General features: G+C 40.3%; 1 protein-coding gene across 2 annotated transcripts in view; it reads left to right on the top strand.

Annotated features, from left to right (window-relative positions):
* Window positions 1-2569: 2569 nt before the first annotated feature.
* Utrn (utrophin) overlaps window positions 2570-14296 on the top strand; it is a 508932-nt gene continuing 497205 nt past the window's right edge. The window contains exons 1-2 of one of the 2 annotated variants that reach the window (XM_078018961.1): window positions 2570-2816; window positions 9001-9169. In XM_078018961.1, the coding sequence (XP_077875087.1) occupies window positions 9091-9169 (79 nt within the window). In that variant the 5' untranslated portion in view covers window positions 2570-2816; window positions 9001-9090. Of the gene's footprint in view, window positions 2817-3345; window positions 3546-9000; window positions 9170-14296 lie in introns of those variants that run through there. The other variant, XM_078018962.1, reaches the window with a different exon arrangement.

The raw sequence follows: 14296 nt of genomic DNA, 5'->3' as shown, positions 1-14296 counted from the left end.
GAAGAAGACTTTCTTGAATAAACAACCCCTCAGCTGAAAAACTCAGAAGTTATAAACACCTGTTTTTCAAAAAATTTGAGCTAAATAGTATTTGTGCTGCAAATAATATCTATTTAGCTCAAATTTTGTCACAACTTACAAAATGCTTTACAGCTATCATTTTAAGTGATAAAGTCATCAAACAGTTCAATGTGGCCTTATTATCTTTCTTAAAGAAGAAATCTGAGTTTCCATCGGCCCCACCAGGGATACCAGGAGAAATGAGCTGCTTTATGTGTCTGTAAGATTACCAGGTAGCACTTGATCTATTCTGTTCTTATGGCACTTATCGTGGATCTTGCATATATTTGTTTACATGCCTTATCTCACCTACAGGATTCTACATTCTTATGAGGGCAAGATCTCTATCAGGCTTCTTTGAATTATCCCCAGTTACCATCATCCCCAGTTACTCTACACCTGGCAGGCCCCAAATTGGTTTTGTTAAATGAAGGAAGCAATGAAAACTGAATGAATATCACACCCATTTTGAGTTAATACTGTAGATTTTATTTGGCTTATATGAAGAATATCCCCCAAAGGAAGGAGGCTATGCTGGGCACTAGATTTCTATAACTCAGAACCTCCTACCTCCAACAGCATGTAGAGACCAGGAGGCTTGCGGTTCATAATTAACAAAAGTCTAGTGAATTCTTTCTGAAAAACTTGTTTTTGAAGTCCCTCCTGGTTTATCTTTACTGCCTCATAAACTAACTCTTAAAAAAATGAAGCTAGCAAGAAGCCAGAGCTTGCTTATCATTTGTCCTCTCCTCTTGGTTGATACCACCTAGGAACTTGGCTGTTTTTTTCCATTCTCTTCCCAAGTGTGATGATCATGTAAAAGAATAATAGGAATGCACAGGGAATGAAATGTAAAAATAAGAAAAATGCACACAAAGCACAAGTTCATTTCTTCCCTGGTATTTTTTTGGTATTTGCTTGGAGTAGGTACTATAAATAGATGTGTTTGTGTGCAAATTGAAAAAAATAGAAGAACAAGGTCAGTGCAAACACTATTGGTACATATAGGCGAATATGAAACGCAATTTCAAATGTTTTCTTTCTTTTTTTAAAAAACAGAGAGAGAGAGAGAGAGAGAGAGAGAATTTTTTTATTATTATTATTATTTTTTTAGTTTTCGGCCTACTCAACATCTTAGTTTGTATGTGGTGCTGAGGATCGAACCCTGGCCGCAGGCATGCCAGTCGAGCGCGCTACCGCTTGAGCCACATCCCCAGCCCCCAAATGTTTTCTTAATATTAAAAATGATGCTACAGGGTTTGATGGTGGCTCAGCTGTAGAGCGCTCCCCTAGCACGTGTGAGGCCCTGTGGTCGATCCTCAGCACCACATAAAAAGAAAAATAAATGAAGGTATTGTGTCCAACTACAACTAAAAAATAAATATTAAAAAAAATGATGCTACAATGATCAAATTATATTGACATATTGTTATCTATATAACAACGAATTCCACAATTATGTCTAATTATAATGCACTAAAAAAAGAAAGAAAGAAAGATGTTAAGAAAATTCTGTAAACATATCTTTGGATATAGGTCCAAAAAAATTAGCAACGTCAGCAAACTGAGATGGGGTCATTTGAGGAGCATATGGAAGACTTAAAAAGAAAAAATTGCCCTAACTAGGGACCCAGTTTGCCTAGGGGTGGGGGGCGTGACTCACAATTTCGGATAATCTGAATAAAGGGCACTGTGTTTGGGCAAGGCTTCATCGTAGCTTAGTAGCTTTCTCTCCCAGCTGCAGGGTTTGCTCCCGAAGCTGCGCAGGGAGCGCCGCACCGGGCCAGGCGGCTGCGGGCTGGGAGGGTGCGCTGGGCAGCTGCTGATTGACGGGGCGAGCGGTCAGGTGACCCGGCGCCACGTTCCCGGAGTGGGGCCCGAGGTGGCCGCCGAGGCCCGGTTAGGGCCGAACCCGGAGCCGAAAGGCAGGTCTCCGGGAACAAAGTTGCAGGGCCAGCGGCAGGACGGGAGAGCCGAGCGGGAGCGCTGGAGCCGCGAGGGCCGGAGGCCCAGACCTGCTGGGCCTCCTCCTGGGGAGAGCGAACCCCCGGGTGCCCGGACGCGAGCCCCTTTCCAGGGGCAGCGGCGCGCAGCCGATCGCTCCCGTGCCCCACCCTCTCTCTTCTGCCTTCAGCGCTCCATTCCAACAAAGGGGCAGGCCCGCGGCCGGGAGGAGGAGGAAAACGAGGAGGAGGAGGAGGAGGAGCCGCCGGAGGAGCGAGCCGCTCTCGCGCACAAAGTTGTGGAGTCGCCTTTCCTCGGAGGAGAGGAACAGCCAGCGGTAGCCGCCGCGGGCTTTCTCCCGCCGAAGGGCGAGGAGGAGTCTCTGGTTCCCGAAGCCGATTGGGGAGCTGGGGGGAGCCGTGCCCCCCTTCTTTTGAGTCATCTCTGCAGACGGAAAACTCTTTAGTGTTGGGCAAACTTGGTGCCTGCGCGCCTGTCCCAGGTTTGCGCTTGAACTGTTTTGTTTTTGTTTTTGGCGGAACTACCCGGGAGGAAGATTGCACAAGTCAGGGGCTTTTCCAAATCGGGTGTCATTTTTAAATTTTTTTTTCTCCTTTCGAATCTTGTCTGATCCTCCACATTTCATTAAAAAAAAAAAACCACCAAACAAAACAGCTCGCACTACCAAATTCACCCTCGTGCACATCCCCCCGTTTACTACGACCCAAACCCTCCTAGAGGAGCCCGTGGGCCGCTCCGGACGCGGCGGCGGCGGCGGCGGCGGGTAGGCGCGGTGGCCCGCGGGCGAGCAGGTAAGCCCATGCATTATTGAAGTCTGGGACTGGGTAATAGGACCACAGCCTGCGAGGGAGTGGGGCGGGAGGTGGGAGGAGGTTGGACTTTTCTCCAGCTCTTTTGCCCGGGATGGGTGTCTCGAGCTCCTCCTCAGTCCCAAAGTCGGAGAAGTAGTCAACTTTTGGGTGCACTTTCCTGGGAACCTCAGTTCAGCTTCTCTGGGCCGGGGAGAGAATGCCAGAAGCTTGAGGAGCTCGGGCGAGAAGGTCGTTGGAATCCGGACTAGCTGTGAAGGATTCAAACCCCTCCGATCGGCTCTGTGCTGCCGCCTTGTTCCCCCAATCCTCCCCTCTGCTGGGGGAAGAGGGTCGCGTGTCCGTGCTTCGCGCGGAGAAGGGCGCTGGGCCAGTGATCTCCAAGAGGACGTGGCCTCCTAGGAGAGCCTGTCACACATACACACCCGGTCCCCGGGAAGGCGGGGCCCCGGCAGTGTCTGCTAGGAGAGGGTGGAGAGAGTGTGGTTTTGCAGTCAGTGGGCTGGGGAGCACTTCCTAGCCCGCCGCCTGACAGGGGACGTGCTCGACCTCTGGGTGTTTGCTGCTCCCGAGGGTGGGGCCCCGGAAAGTGTGGCGTTCCCTGCCAGCAGCTCCGGAGAGGTTAAGGGACGGGGGTGCCCTATTGGTGGCCTGTCCCGCACAGTTGCCTCGCTTTCCGGACTCTTGGCATCCCTGGCTGCAACTGACAAGGTAATTCATTCCCTCTTTGGTCCGGGGTCCGAAGCTCTGGTTGCCCAAGGCCACTTACAAAACTCACAAAGCTCTAATTGTAGGCTGTGCAACTTTTGGAAGGCCTGTTGATAAAAGATCAAGCCTCAAATTCCGAAAAGGACTCATTTCAGGGGGATGTCAAGGGAGGGAGAAAACGTGTTCGATCTCCTAGAGCAGGGGGGCCGGCACTTTTTTTTTTTTTTCCATATTGACTTGGAGAGCCTTGGGTGTAACTCCACGGTCCCGAATCCTAGGGTGTTCCTCTCTCCCAGACAGGGCGGCCTCTTTCCCAGTTTTCAGGTCACCTGGGTCACCAGGGCCTCGCGGGTCAGTACGCTTGGGAGGGCCAGTGCACCGGTAGCGGCTGCCAGAGCGCACCGAGTTTAAGATGAGGTTGAATCGCCGGGTCCAGGCGGCTGCAGTCCCATGCATATTTTTTTGGAACTTGCAGCGGTCTCTGTCACCTCTGGGCTGGCTGCGCATGGGATGGTTGCTGATGTGCGCTGGGGACGCAGGCTGCGGATAGCGCAGGGTCAGGCGAGAGCTGGAATGTGAAGCTCTTGGGTACTTAAGGCGTCAAGGGCCAGGGTTTATGTGGGGCCATTCACCGGCCCTTTACCCGCATTTATGGGACTGATGAGACAGTTCTTGAACTCTACTTTGGGTGTTTACCTCAAATTTATTGCTCCTGTAAACAGTATTAATCACCGTTGTGTTAACCTTCCCTGGAGCGCTTCCGAGTGTGAATGGCAGTTCTTGGCACTGAGAGATTTCTTTTACTATGCTTCAAGCTGAGCGGCAAACTTGTGTTCACTTGGCTTCGCTTTTCCACGCTTTCCACTAGGGATGGTTTTAGTTCCTAGTGTAAATGAATAGTTTTTGCCCAAGGATGTAAATCGCGTTTCCATCATAATTGCACATCGTTGAACATTTCATTCATAATAGCACCTTGTTGAATGGTGCATTTTCTTACATTGTATACTTCCAAATCAAAAAAAAAATTAAGGGCCTGGGGTTGTGGCTCAGTGGTAGAGCGCTTTCCTAGCATGTGTAAGGCACTGGGTTCCATTCTCAGCACCACATATAAATAAGTAAATAAAATATATAATAAAAAAATATTTTTTAAAAATCTTAAAACATTACTTTTGGCTTTAAGGCCATCCACTGCCTTTTTAAAAAGATTAAAAAAACTTTTAAACACATTTTATAACTTTATTTTTTTCCTATTTTGAATTTGTTTATTCTAATATGTTCTACATGACAGCAGGATGCATTTCAATTCATAGTACACATATAGAGAACAATTTTTCATTTCTCTGATTGTTCACACAGTAGAGTCACACCATTTGTGTCTTCATACATATACCTAGGGTAATGCTGTCCATCTCATTCCACTATCTTTTATTTAATTTTTATGAGGTGCTGAGGATCGAACTCAGTGCCTCATCTGTGCTAGGCAAGTGCTCCACCACTGAGCTACAGCCCCAATCCCCATCCACTGCCTTTTAACTTTAGGTTTATTGACACACTGTTGCCTTCTGGACCATATGACAGAAAGAAGTGTTCTGAAGGAAGACTTGGTGAATGTAATAGAGTGGAGTGGATTGGTTTGTGGGAAACCCCTGGCTAAACTTTACAGAATGTCATTTCAAGAGAGGGGAAACAGGCCAGTGGTAACAATAAATTACAATTGTGTAAGGCTTAAGGCTTCTAGAGCAATGTCCCACTCAATCCTTCTCAGTTTCCTTCTTAGCTTGGTGTGGAGAATGGCATTAGCTCCGTGAACACACGGGTGGAAGTGGAGGGTCACACTGGGACACATTGTTTGTGGTGAAATCTTAATTTGGTCTCCTGACAGACAATTATGAGTTGCTGCAGCATTTGGCCATTTTTTTTTTTTTCCTCTGTTACTTAATCTGGAGTCACTGAGCATTAGTGGCAACAAGTGACATTCAGTGACTGTTACTCAATTATTAAATGTCTGCTTTCTCCTTCTTCCTATTCATTTCTGGTCCTTTGGTCCTCTGGTCATTTTCTGCTGTATTTTTGCAGCATATAAGTAATTTTTATTATTAAGCAAAAATTTGACAAATTAGCTTTAGGGTGGCAATGAGTGGTATTACTGGTTTTGCACAAATGAAAAAAAAGTCCCAAGTATATAATTTACTTTTTTCTTTTATGGTGTGGAAAGTCTCTGAGCAGCCTTGACTTGGAGACCCTTGGATAAGACCAATTGTGAAAAAGAACATTAGATGTACCTTTCAAAGGGACTAGTTTTACCCAGGAAAGAAATCTTTCTCAGGAAAACTTGATTTTCCATACTAAAAAATTTTATATATTCTTCTGAACAAAGTTTTTGGTTCTTGAATATACTAAAATACACTTGAGAATTTAACAAGTCTTTTACAGTTTTGTACCCGAAGAAAGGAAGTTAACCATACAATAATCCATAAATTTTTAGTACCGGTAAAGACATATAAAAAGTAAAAAAAAAAAAAAAATTATATTCTCATAAAAATCTGGCAGATTGATGATCAATCCACATATTCCTCCCTACTAGAGAGAAAATGGTTCTTAAAGCTTTAGCAATTTACTAGTTTTCATCTACTTCAGCCACTTTAATACTTAAAATTTTTTTCTAACGTAATTTTACTCTTATGAATAGAATATACCTTTTTCCTGACTTGATCAGAAAAAAGTTATTATATATTATATATGTCACATATAACCAAATAATACCGTATGACATAGTTCTCCAATATTACATTATAAAACAATATATAAAATATTAAATATTATATATTTAAAAATAGTAATATGGTGCACTCTGGAATTAAAGGATTGCGTTGTCCAGTCCTGGGTAGCAGTATACCCTAGTTCTGATATGTGTTTTAATATGTGGATTAATGTACATTATCTGCAGATGAACGTTTGAATGTGTTGACTGTTATAGTCTCAATTAAATGAGTATCATTTGGCATTGGGATATTCTTAAGGGGGTTATTATCAGCATAGAGGCAGATTGCTGAACTTAAATTGAATTCTGATTCCTTTTGGATTGTTGGGGCAATGTGTCCTGGGAAGTATTTAGGGCAATCTAGTACTCTGATTATTGGAGTTCTTAGTGAAATGGCAATACTACAGGATAGAATATTCAGTTCTTTAGATTTAAAGATGCTTCTCACTTGGTTAACCAAGAATTAGGATTATTTTATCTGAGAGGTACCTATGTGCATTCAAATTCATGTGATGAACCTTCCAGAATAAAATCTATGTCAAGTGGACATACCATATAATGATCTAGATTTATATGTCTAATCCAGACCATTTCTGAGCTTCCAGAACTGTATTTCCAACTGCCTTTAGTCATCTTCTCTTAGGTATTTTGGAGGCATCTCAAACTCAGCAAATCCAAACCACATTCATGATTTTTTCTTCCCACCAGCTGTCCTCCAGTGTTCCCCAGCTCAGTGAATGACTCACCATCCACCTAATTGGCCAGCCAAAATTGGGGAATTATTCTGCACATTAGTATCCTCAACCTCTAAAATCCAATCAGTTCACAAATCCTACTGACCTTCTTTATTTAATACCCAAATATCCCACACAGAAAACTCATTTTTCTTTCTACCCACTGTTTATTGCCTATTGTTTAGGCAATAATCCTGCCAATAATATTATAATGGAAAGATTAGTACAATAAATATTCAAGTGCTCTTTAACTAGTTTCCTCATGTACTTTACAATGTTTACTTCCTCTCTTTGTGAGTGCGTATCTATGCACATATACATCCACATACATATCAGTGTACATATAGATAGATCAATGCTGCCCTGATTGAAATTAAGTTGAAGGAAATATTGTCATACTTCACTGTTAAATATTTCATCACATATCTCCTACAATCAAAGACATTCTCCTGAATAACACCACCATTAATTAATGTTGAAGAAATTCATTGCCTAATGTACACTCCAATTTCCTATTTTTGAAATGATTTCCAAGATTTTTTTTTAAATTTTATGTGCAATCAAGAATTTCATTTGGTTGTTATATCTATTTAGTCTCCTTTAATCCACAAAGTTCCCCCTTCCTCAGAAATTTTGGTTTTCTGGAAGTTGACAGTTTTGGAGTGACTAGACCATATGTTTGAAAAACCACCCACTGTCTAGATTTGTCTGCTTATGACGATAAAACTTTGGCAAGAATACCATATAGATGATGTATTATGTTTTCCATTGCATGGTATGATGACCTCTTGTTGGTTAAATCAAGTCTGATTACTGGTCAAGGTAGGAATTTTTTTCCCAACATATTAACATAAACAATTTCAAATGTGTAGAAGAGTTGAAAGAAATTTTTACTCAGCATCTATATATCCATGGTGTAGATTGTTTAATTAGCATTTTGCAGTATCCTGCCATAGTTTTTGCTGGTTCCCACATGTCACTGTGGTCCACTACAAGTCAGAATGTCTTTATAAAAGGACAATCTGGCCATGCTTAAAACCATCTACTGGACCTCTAGCTTCTGAAGACCAGGAGCCTTGACCAGAAACCCTGTCTCTGGTCTTGCCTAACCTTCCTCACCTTGTTGCTCAGATACATTGCTTCCTGGCTGACTTCTCTCCAAAAGCACTTCACATGCTCCATTGGTCTTTTCACTACTTCATATGGAAAGCTTTTACTTTTTCTATTTCCATTCCTGGCTAATTAATTTCTTCTTATCCTTAAAAACTGAGCTCAAGTATCATTTCTTCAAGAAAGCCTTCTCAATTGCCCAGGGCAGGTCCAATTCCTCTGCCATATGCTTCATTACTCAGTAATTCTCCTTTGTATGTTTGTAGACTATCAGTATTGTAAAGAAATAATTCATTGTATAATTAATTTCTTAGTAACTGTAAGTTCCATAATAATGGAAGCTGTGTTTTTTGTTGGTAATCAAATCCCCACTGTCTGGATCTGTGTATCTTACACATGGTAGGCCCTCAATACATTTTTGCTGAAGGAATAGTAACTATAAATAACTGTATGTACCTATGTGTTTATATGTGTGTGTGTGTGTGTGTGTGTGTGTGTGTATATATATATATATATATATATATATATATATATATATATATATATATATGTATGTAAGTGGATATTTTGGAGCTTGAAGGATCTTTTGAAAGATACCTTTCTATCCTTTAGTTTATATACTTTAAAGTATGCTTCTAGAGTGTTCTCATCCCCTAAACTTCTTTTTTAAAAATGTCTCAGTGGTATAAAGTACTATATAAATATAAGGGATTATTAATATCCTCTTAACAGGATACATATGTGTATGTGTATGTGTGTATATCTATATCTATCTATCTAGATAGATATACACACATACATACATACATATGTACACACACAAACAAATCAGTGCTTTTTCTTTCCTTTTTAGACATTGATGCCAGGCTGAACCACCATACAAAGTAGAAAGTCTTAAAAAGGACTTGGGAAAGTCTTTGGATTGTGCTGAAACTCAGCCAGGATGGCCAAGTATGGAGAGCACGAAGCCAGGTCCGATGATGGGCAGAATGAGTTCAGTGACATCATTAAGTCCAGATCTGGTAAGTCATGGAAGCCCAAGAAAATTCTGGATTTTTATGCAGAAACTATTTAGAAGACATAGGTTTCTTGGCTTGTTTTGCATTGCTCTTGTGAGGCAAACTTCTTTTCAGAAACTTAATTCTGACAAATGACCATTAATTTGTCAAAGGTAATATAATGTCTCTGCGTTAATTTCTTGATCCAATTTTGTCTCATTGTATGTTGACTGGTATTGCTTGGTGAAACTGGTACTTGTAGCTAAATGCTGTTTGGGAATAAAACTGCCATTAAAATACAGAAACATGCCTGAGCATTTTCTTCTGTATTTTTGAAATTTGAAGGGAATTATATGCTTAACATAGGAAGTACTATCATTTCTGGGAGGAAGGATCTCCTAAAGGATTGATTCCATTAACAGTATGCTCACCTCCCATCTCTCTGCGTGGCTAGTGCTTGGCCAACAGGCACCCTACCTTCGCTCTCCTTTTGAACCTTCTCAAGGTACAGTGTTCCCCTAAGTAACCAAATCAACTGGACTAAGACAGATGAACAGTTTTCATACAAACACTGGGGACCTCAGGATACCTCTCTTTCCCTTAGTCTTATGTAACTGAGTGCTTTTTGATGCCGGCTGTACTAATGAATCAACTGGGGAGATTTTACAAATGCAGATGTGTTGGCTCTACTCCAGACCTATTGAATAAAAATTACTATAATTTTTAAAAAGCTTCAATATGATTCGGAGACTGGCTTAAAGGGGAGATATTTTTGAGTAGGCAGGGCCTTTTGGAGCTTTGCAAATTACACAGAACTTTATGCTGGGTGTGAACACTATACTTAAGTAACTTTGAGAGTCACTTTGAGGTACAAAATTACATCCATTGTGACTTAAAAAACAAAAAAGGAACTCAAAGACTGTTTTGGCTATGTGAGCCATCCATATATTATGGTAGGAGCTTATTTCTTATTTGAAACTGCAGGTATATGCGCTGAAAATAAGGCTTCATTCAATATTTTAGGATACACATTTCCCTCCACAATACTGGTGTTGGCTGGTTGGTAAAGATTTGGGATATTAGAGACTTTGCTGTAAATGTGTAAGTGGATATTTTGGAGCTTGAAGGATCTTTTGAAGGACAGCTTCCTGTCCTTTAGTTAATACACTTTAAAGTGTGCTTCTAGAATGTTCTTATCCCCTAAACTACTTCTTCTTCTTTTTACAATGTCTTAGTGGTATAAAGTACTATATAAATATAAGGGATTGTTAATAACCTCTTTTTTTTTAAAGAGAGAGTGAGAGAGAGGAGAGAGAGAGAGAGAGAGAGAGAGAGAGAGAATATTTAATATTTATTTTTTTTTAGTTCTCGGCGGACACAACATCTTTGTTGGTATGTGGTGGTGAGGATCGAACCCGGGCCGCACGCATGCCAGGCGAGCGCGCTACCGCTTGAGCCACATCCCCAGCCCTGTTAATAACCTCTTAACAGTGCAGACTATATTCAGAAATATGTAAAGGTGATAAAGAGGAAAATGAAGGGGAGACTATTTATTTAATGTCTCCATATTGTTCATGTTTTATGAATTGTGAGGTGTTATGATCCTAGATAGTTTCATGAGTCAACTTCCGTTACACTAAGACCTTTGATATTTATTACTGGTACTTTGTCCATGTCCATTAAAGAGTAATTATGTAAGTTTGAAAATACTGGGTATAGATGATGAGCACATAAACTTCCAACATATTCTTTAAAATTTAAAGTTGTTGTTTTTGAGGGCTAACTCTCATACATTGTTAGGGGACGTTTGGCAAAAATTATAACTTTTGTTTTTGGTGATGAGGATTGAACTTGTTTTTAACAAGGTTATATTAATCAGTGAAGTAACTCTATTTTGAGAGTTTTTCCCTAGGCAGTGCATATAAATGCACATTCAAGACATTGCTAACAGCATTATTTATAATAGAAAAAGTGGAAAACCATAAAAATCCCAATATTGGGGATTGGTTAGGTTATTATTGCTCAAAGTATTTTGAAAGGTTCTCAAGTTCTAAGGTTAATGTGTAATTCAAAAAGGATATCACAGTCAAATAACTTGGAAATAGTGGTAGGCTTATTCTGTTTCTTTTTAGGGGTTGAGTAGGGAGGAACCAGGGATTGAACTCAGGGGCACTCGACTACTGAGCCCTATTTTGTATCTTAGAGACAGGATCTCATTGAGTTGCTTAGCGCCTTGCTTTTGCTGAGGCTGGCTTTGAACTTGCAATCCTCCTGCATCAGCCTCCCCAGCCGCTGGGATTATAAGCATGTGCCACTGTGCCTTGCTCACTCTGTTTCTTTACTGTAGTGCATTGAACAGATTCTATAGAACCTCAATGGAGCTAATTAAATCAGTGTATACCCATAAAGAAGATTATGCATTCACAAAAATTGATAAGGATATATGTGTATGTATGTGTGTGAGTACATGTGTATAAACATAGTAATTTGTTCTCAATATATTGTTAAAATACGTAATATGTGAAATTATTCTTATGAAAAATATAACAAAATTAGTGAGGTGTAAACTAAAATGTTAAAACTGTTCATCTCTGCACTTTGGGATTATTATTTTTCTCTTTTTGTCTGTATGTATTTTCTAAAGCTCTTTGGCAACCTCTATTGCTTAATTATTGTATTTTAAAAGACTCTCAAATTGCCTGTAGTGTTTTAATGCCAAAGTTATTACTATTACACTTTTCTTAAAAAGTATCTATTTCAAAACACATTGAAAATTTAGCTGTTGCATGGCTGAGATATGAATCACATTCTTTTTGGCTGGATTATGTTGCAAAACCCAATAGATAAGTTTGGATTTGAATGAGGCTGTTAGTCTCAATCTTTCTTTCTGGGAAGGTAGTTTAAGAATTTTTTAAAAGGTAAATTCTTTGCATACAGTGGTAATATGGTTCTCCAAAATTTACATATTATTAAGAGATTTTAAAAAATTTAATGCCATAGGCATCATCTACACACAGTATATATTTTTTAAAACATTATTCTTGAACATGGTCTGTGCTGAATTTATTGCTTTTTTCTTTTTTTTTAGGAAAGAATTGGGCTGTAGATAGAGCTCAGTGACAGAGCATGTACCTGTCATGCACCAGGTGCTGGGGTCAATCTCCAGCAATGTAAAACAATAACAACAAACAAGTGGACAAACAAAAATGGAATATTTTCTTATTGGAGAATTTTGATTGTAATCAACTATTCTAGGTTTCTTCCTTTTGGGGTTTGAATGAGGGGGCAGGAGGAGAGATTGGGGTGGAAAAATGTAATGTTGAAAATATATTGACCAATTTAAATTTAGTTTTGGTTTATGAAGATTCTTCTGTTCTCCCCAGATCCCTGAGTTTGGACAGTCTAAAAGCCTGGCATAATAAAATATATATGCATTTTGTGTTAAGTTATTGGGATTATTTATTGCCCTCATTCTGTCTTAGTTCGCTTCATGCTGTGTAAGGTTTTTTATGTTTAAAAGCTATTTCCACCATCTAAACAGAAATACGAAGCTATCAGGGGTAGGTAATGGAATAGTTTCATGAATATAAAAGCCATATACTTCTTTATGGTTGTAGTACATTTACCCTGGATTTGAGTGAAGTAACTGGAAAGAATTTGATCTTTAATGATCAAGGATTGGAGATTGGGTAAAAGTAGGTCTTTCTTTTCTTTAAAGGCACATGGTCAAGTTTGTCATCAGTGACTGTGTTATTGACAGCCTTAGCAGGCTTCAGAAAGCTTAACAAGGTAGTAAAGATTTTGAGACAGGAGGCCAAGAATAATAATTTTTTAAGTGAAATACATTGCCAGTGGAGTATATGATGCATGAGCTTCTGCTTGGAACATTGTAAAATATGAAATAATACAAGGGTTGCGGATGCACATAAAATCAAAGAATGTCAGCCCTACTGTTTCATTCGGTCAGTAACTAACCTACCTGAAAGCTAATAATAGAGACTTGTCATCCTCTCCTGTTCTCGGTGTTGTTGTGGAGAGTTTGAGCCCAAAGGGTAGCTCTCAGGGCTAAGAAGAGTGTGTCAGCGAGCTCCAAGTGGAGATTTGGACAGTTAGGGGTTTAGGTGAGAGAGGGCCGTGTGTTGAATGAAGTGGTGGGGTGCACTCTACATTGTGGTACCATGCACCCTTTAAAAAGCCTTGGGCAGAAAGCTGGAGTGTCTCAGTTGTATCATTTCTTTCTTCACTTCCTGTGTTCTTGTCTAATCCTGGGTTAATTGTTGAGGGAATTTAGAAGCCATATAAATCATGCCTTTGACAGAGCACCTTGCTGCTAATGATGGGATGACACTGATGATGATGATCGTGAGATTCTAGCATCTTCTACTCGTTTTATTTTATTTGGTACTAAGGATTGAACCCACAGGCATTTTACAACTAAGCCACATCCCCAGGCCTTTTAAGAAAATATTTTATATAGAGACAGGATCTTGCTGAGTTGCTTAGGGCCTTGCTAAATTACTGAGGCTGGCTTTGAACTCTTGATCCTCCTGCTTCAGCCTCCCAAGCTGCTAGATTATAGGCGTGCACCATGGTGCCTGGCTTTTGTTTACTTGTTTTTAATTTATCATCTTACATTTACTGGACACATGCTAGGAGCAAATACTCTGCTCAGTGTTCAATCTTTTTTTTTTTTTTTTTTTTTTTTTTTTAAAGAGAGAGTGAGAGAGGAGAGAGAGAGAGAGAGAGAGAGAGAGAGAGAGAGAGAGAATTTTTAATATTTATTTTTTAGTTCTCGGCGGACACAACATCTTTGATTGTTGGTATGTGGTGCTGAGGATTGAACCCGGGTCGCACGCATGCCAGGCAATCGCGCCACCGCTTGAGCCACATCCTCAGCCCTCAGTGTTCAATCTTTACAACATTGTTTTAAAGATGACAAACACCAGCTATTCAGAAGTGCTTTGCTGCACTGGCCTTCTTTCATTTTCTTGTTAGTGCCTGCCCCGGGGGCCTTTACACGTACCACTTTCCTTCATCTTTGTCTGATGCCTTTGGATCTAGGCTTAAGTGTCATCTCCTGAGAGATCTTCCCAGCTAGCTTTGGAAAGCAGCTCTCCCAGTCACTCTTTTTTTTTTTAATTAATTTATTTG

The sequence above is a fragment of the Ictidomys tridecemlineatus genome, chromosome 8 (genome assembly GCF_052094955.1).
Source record: "Ictidomys tridecemlineatus isolate mIctTri1 chromosome 8, mIctTri1.hap1, whole genome shotgun sequence".
In the NCBI taxonomy this organism is placed as follows: Eukaryota; Metazoa; Chordata; class Mammalia; order Rodentia; family Sciuridae; genus Ictidomys; species Ictidomys tridecemlineatus.
The sequence above is the reverse complement of the archived record's forward strand: the minus strand, read 5'-3'. Positions and strand labels throughout refer to the sequence as shown.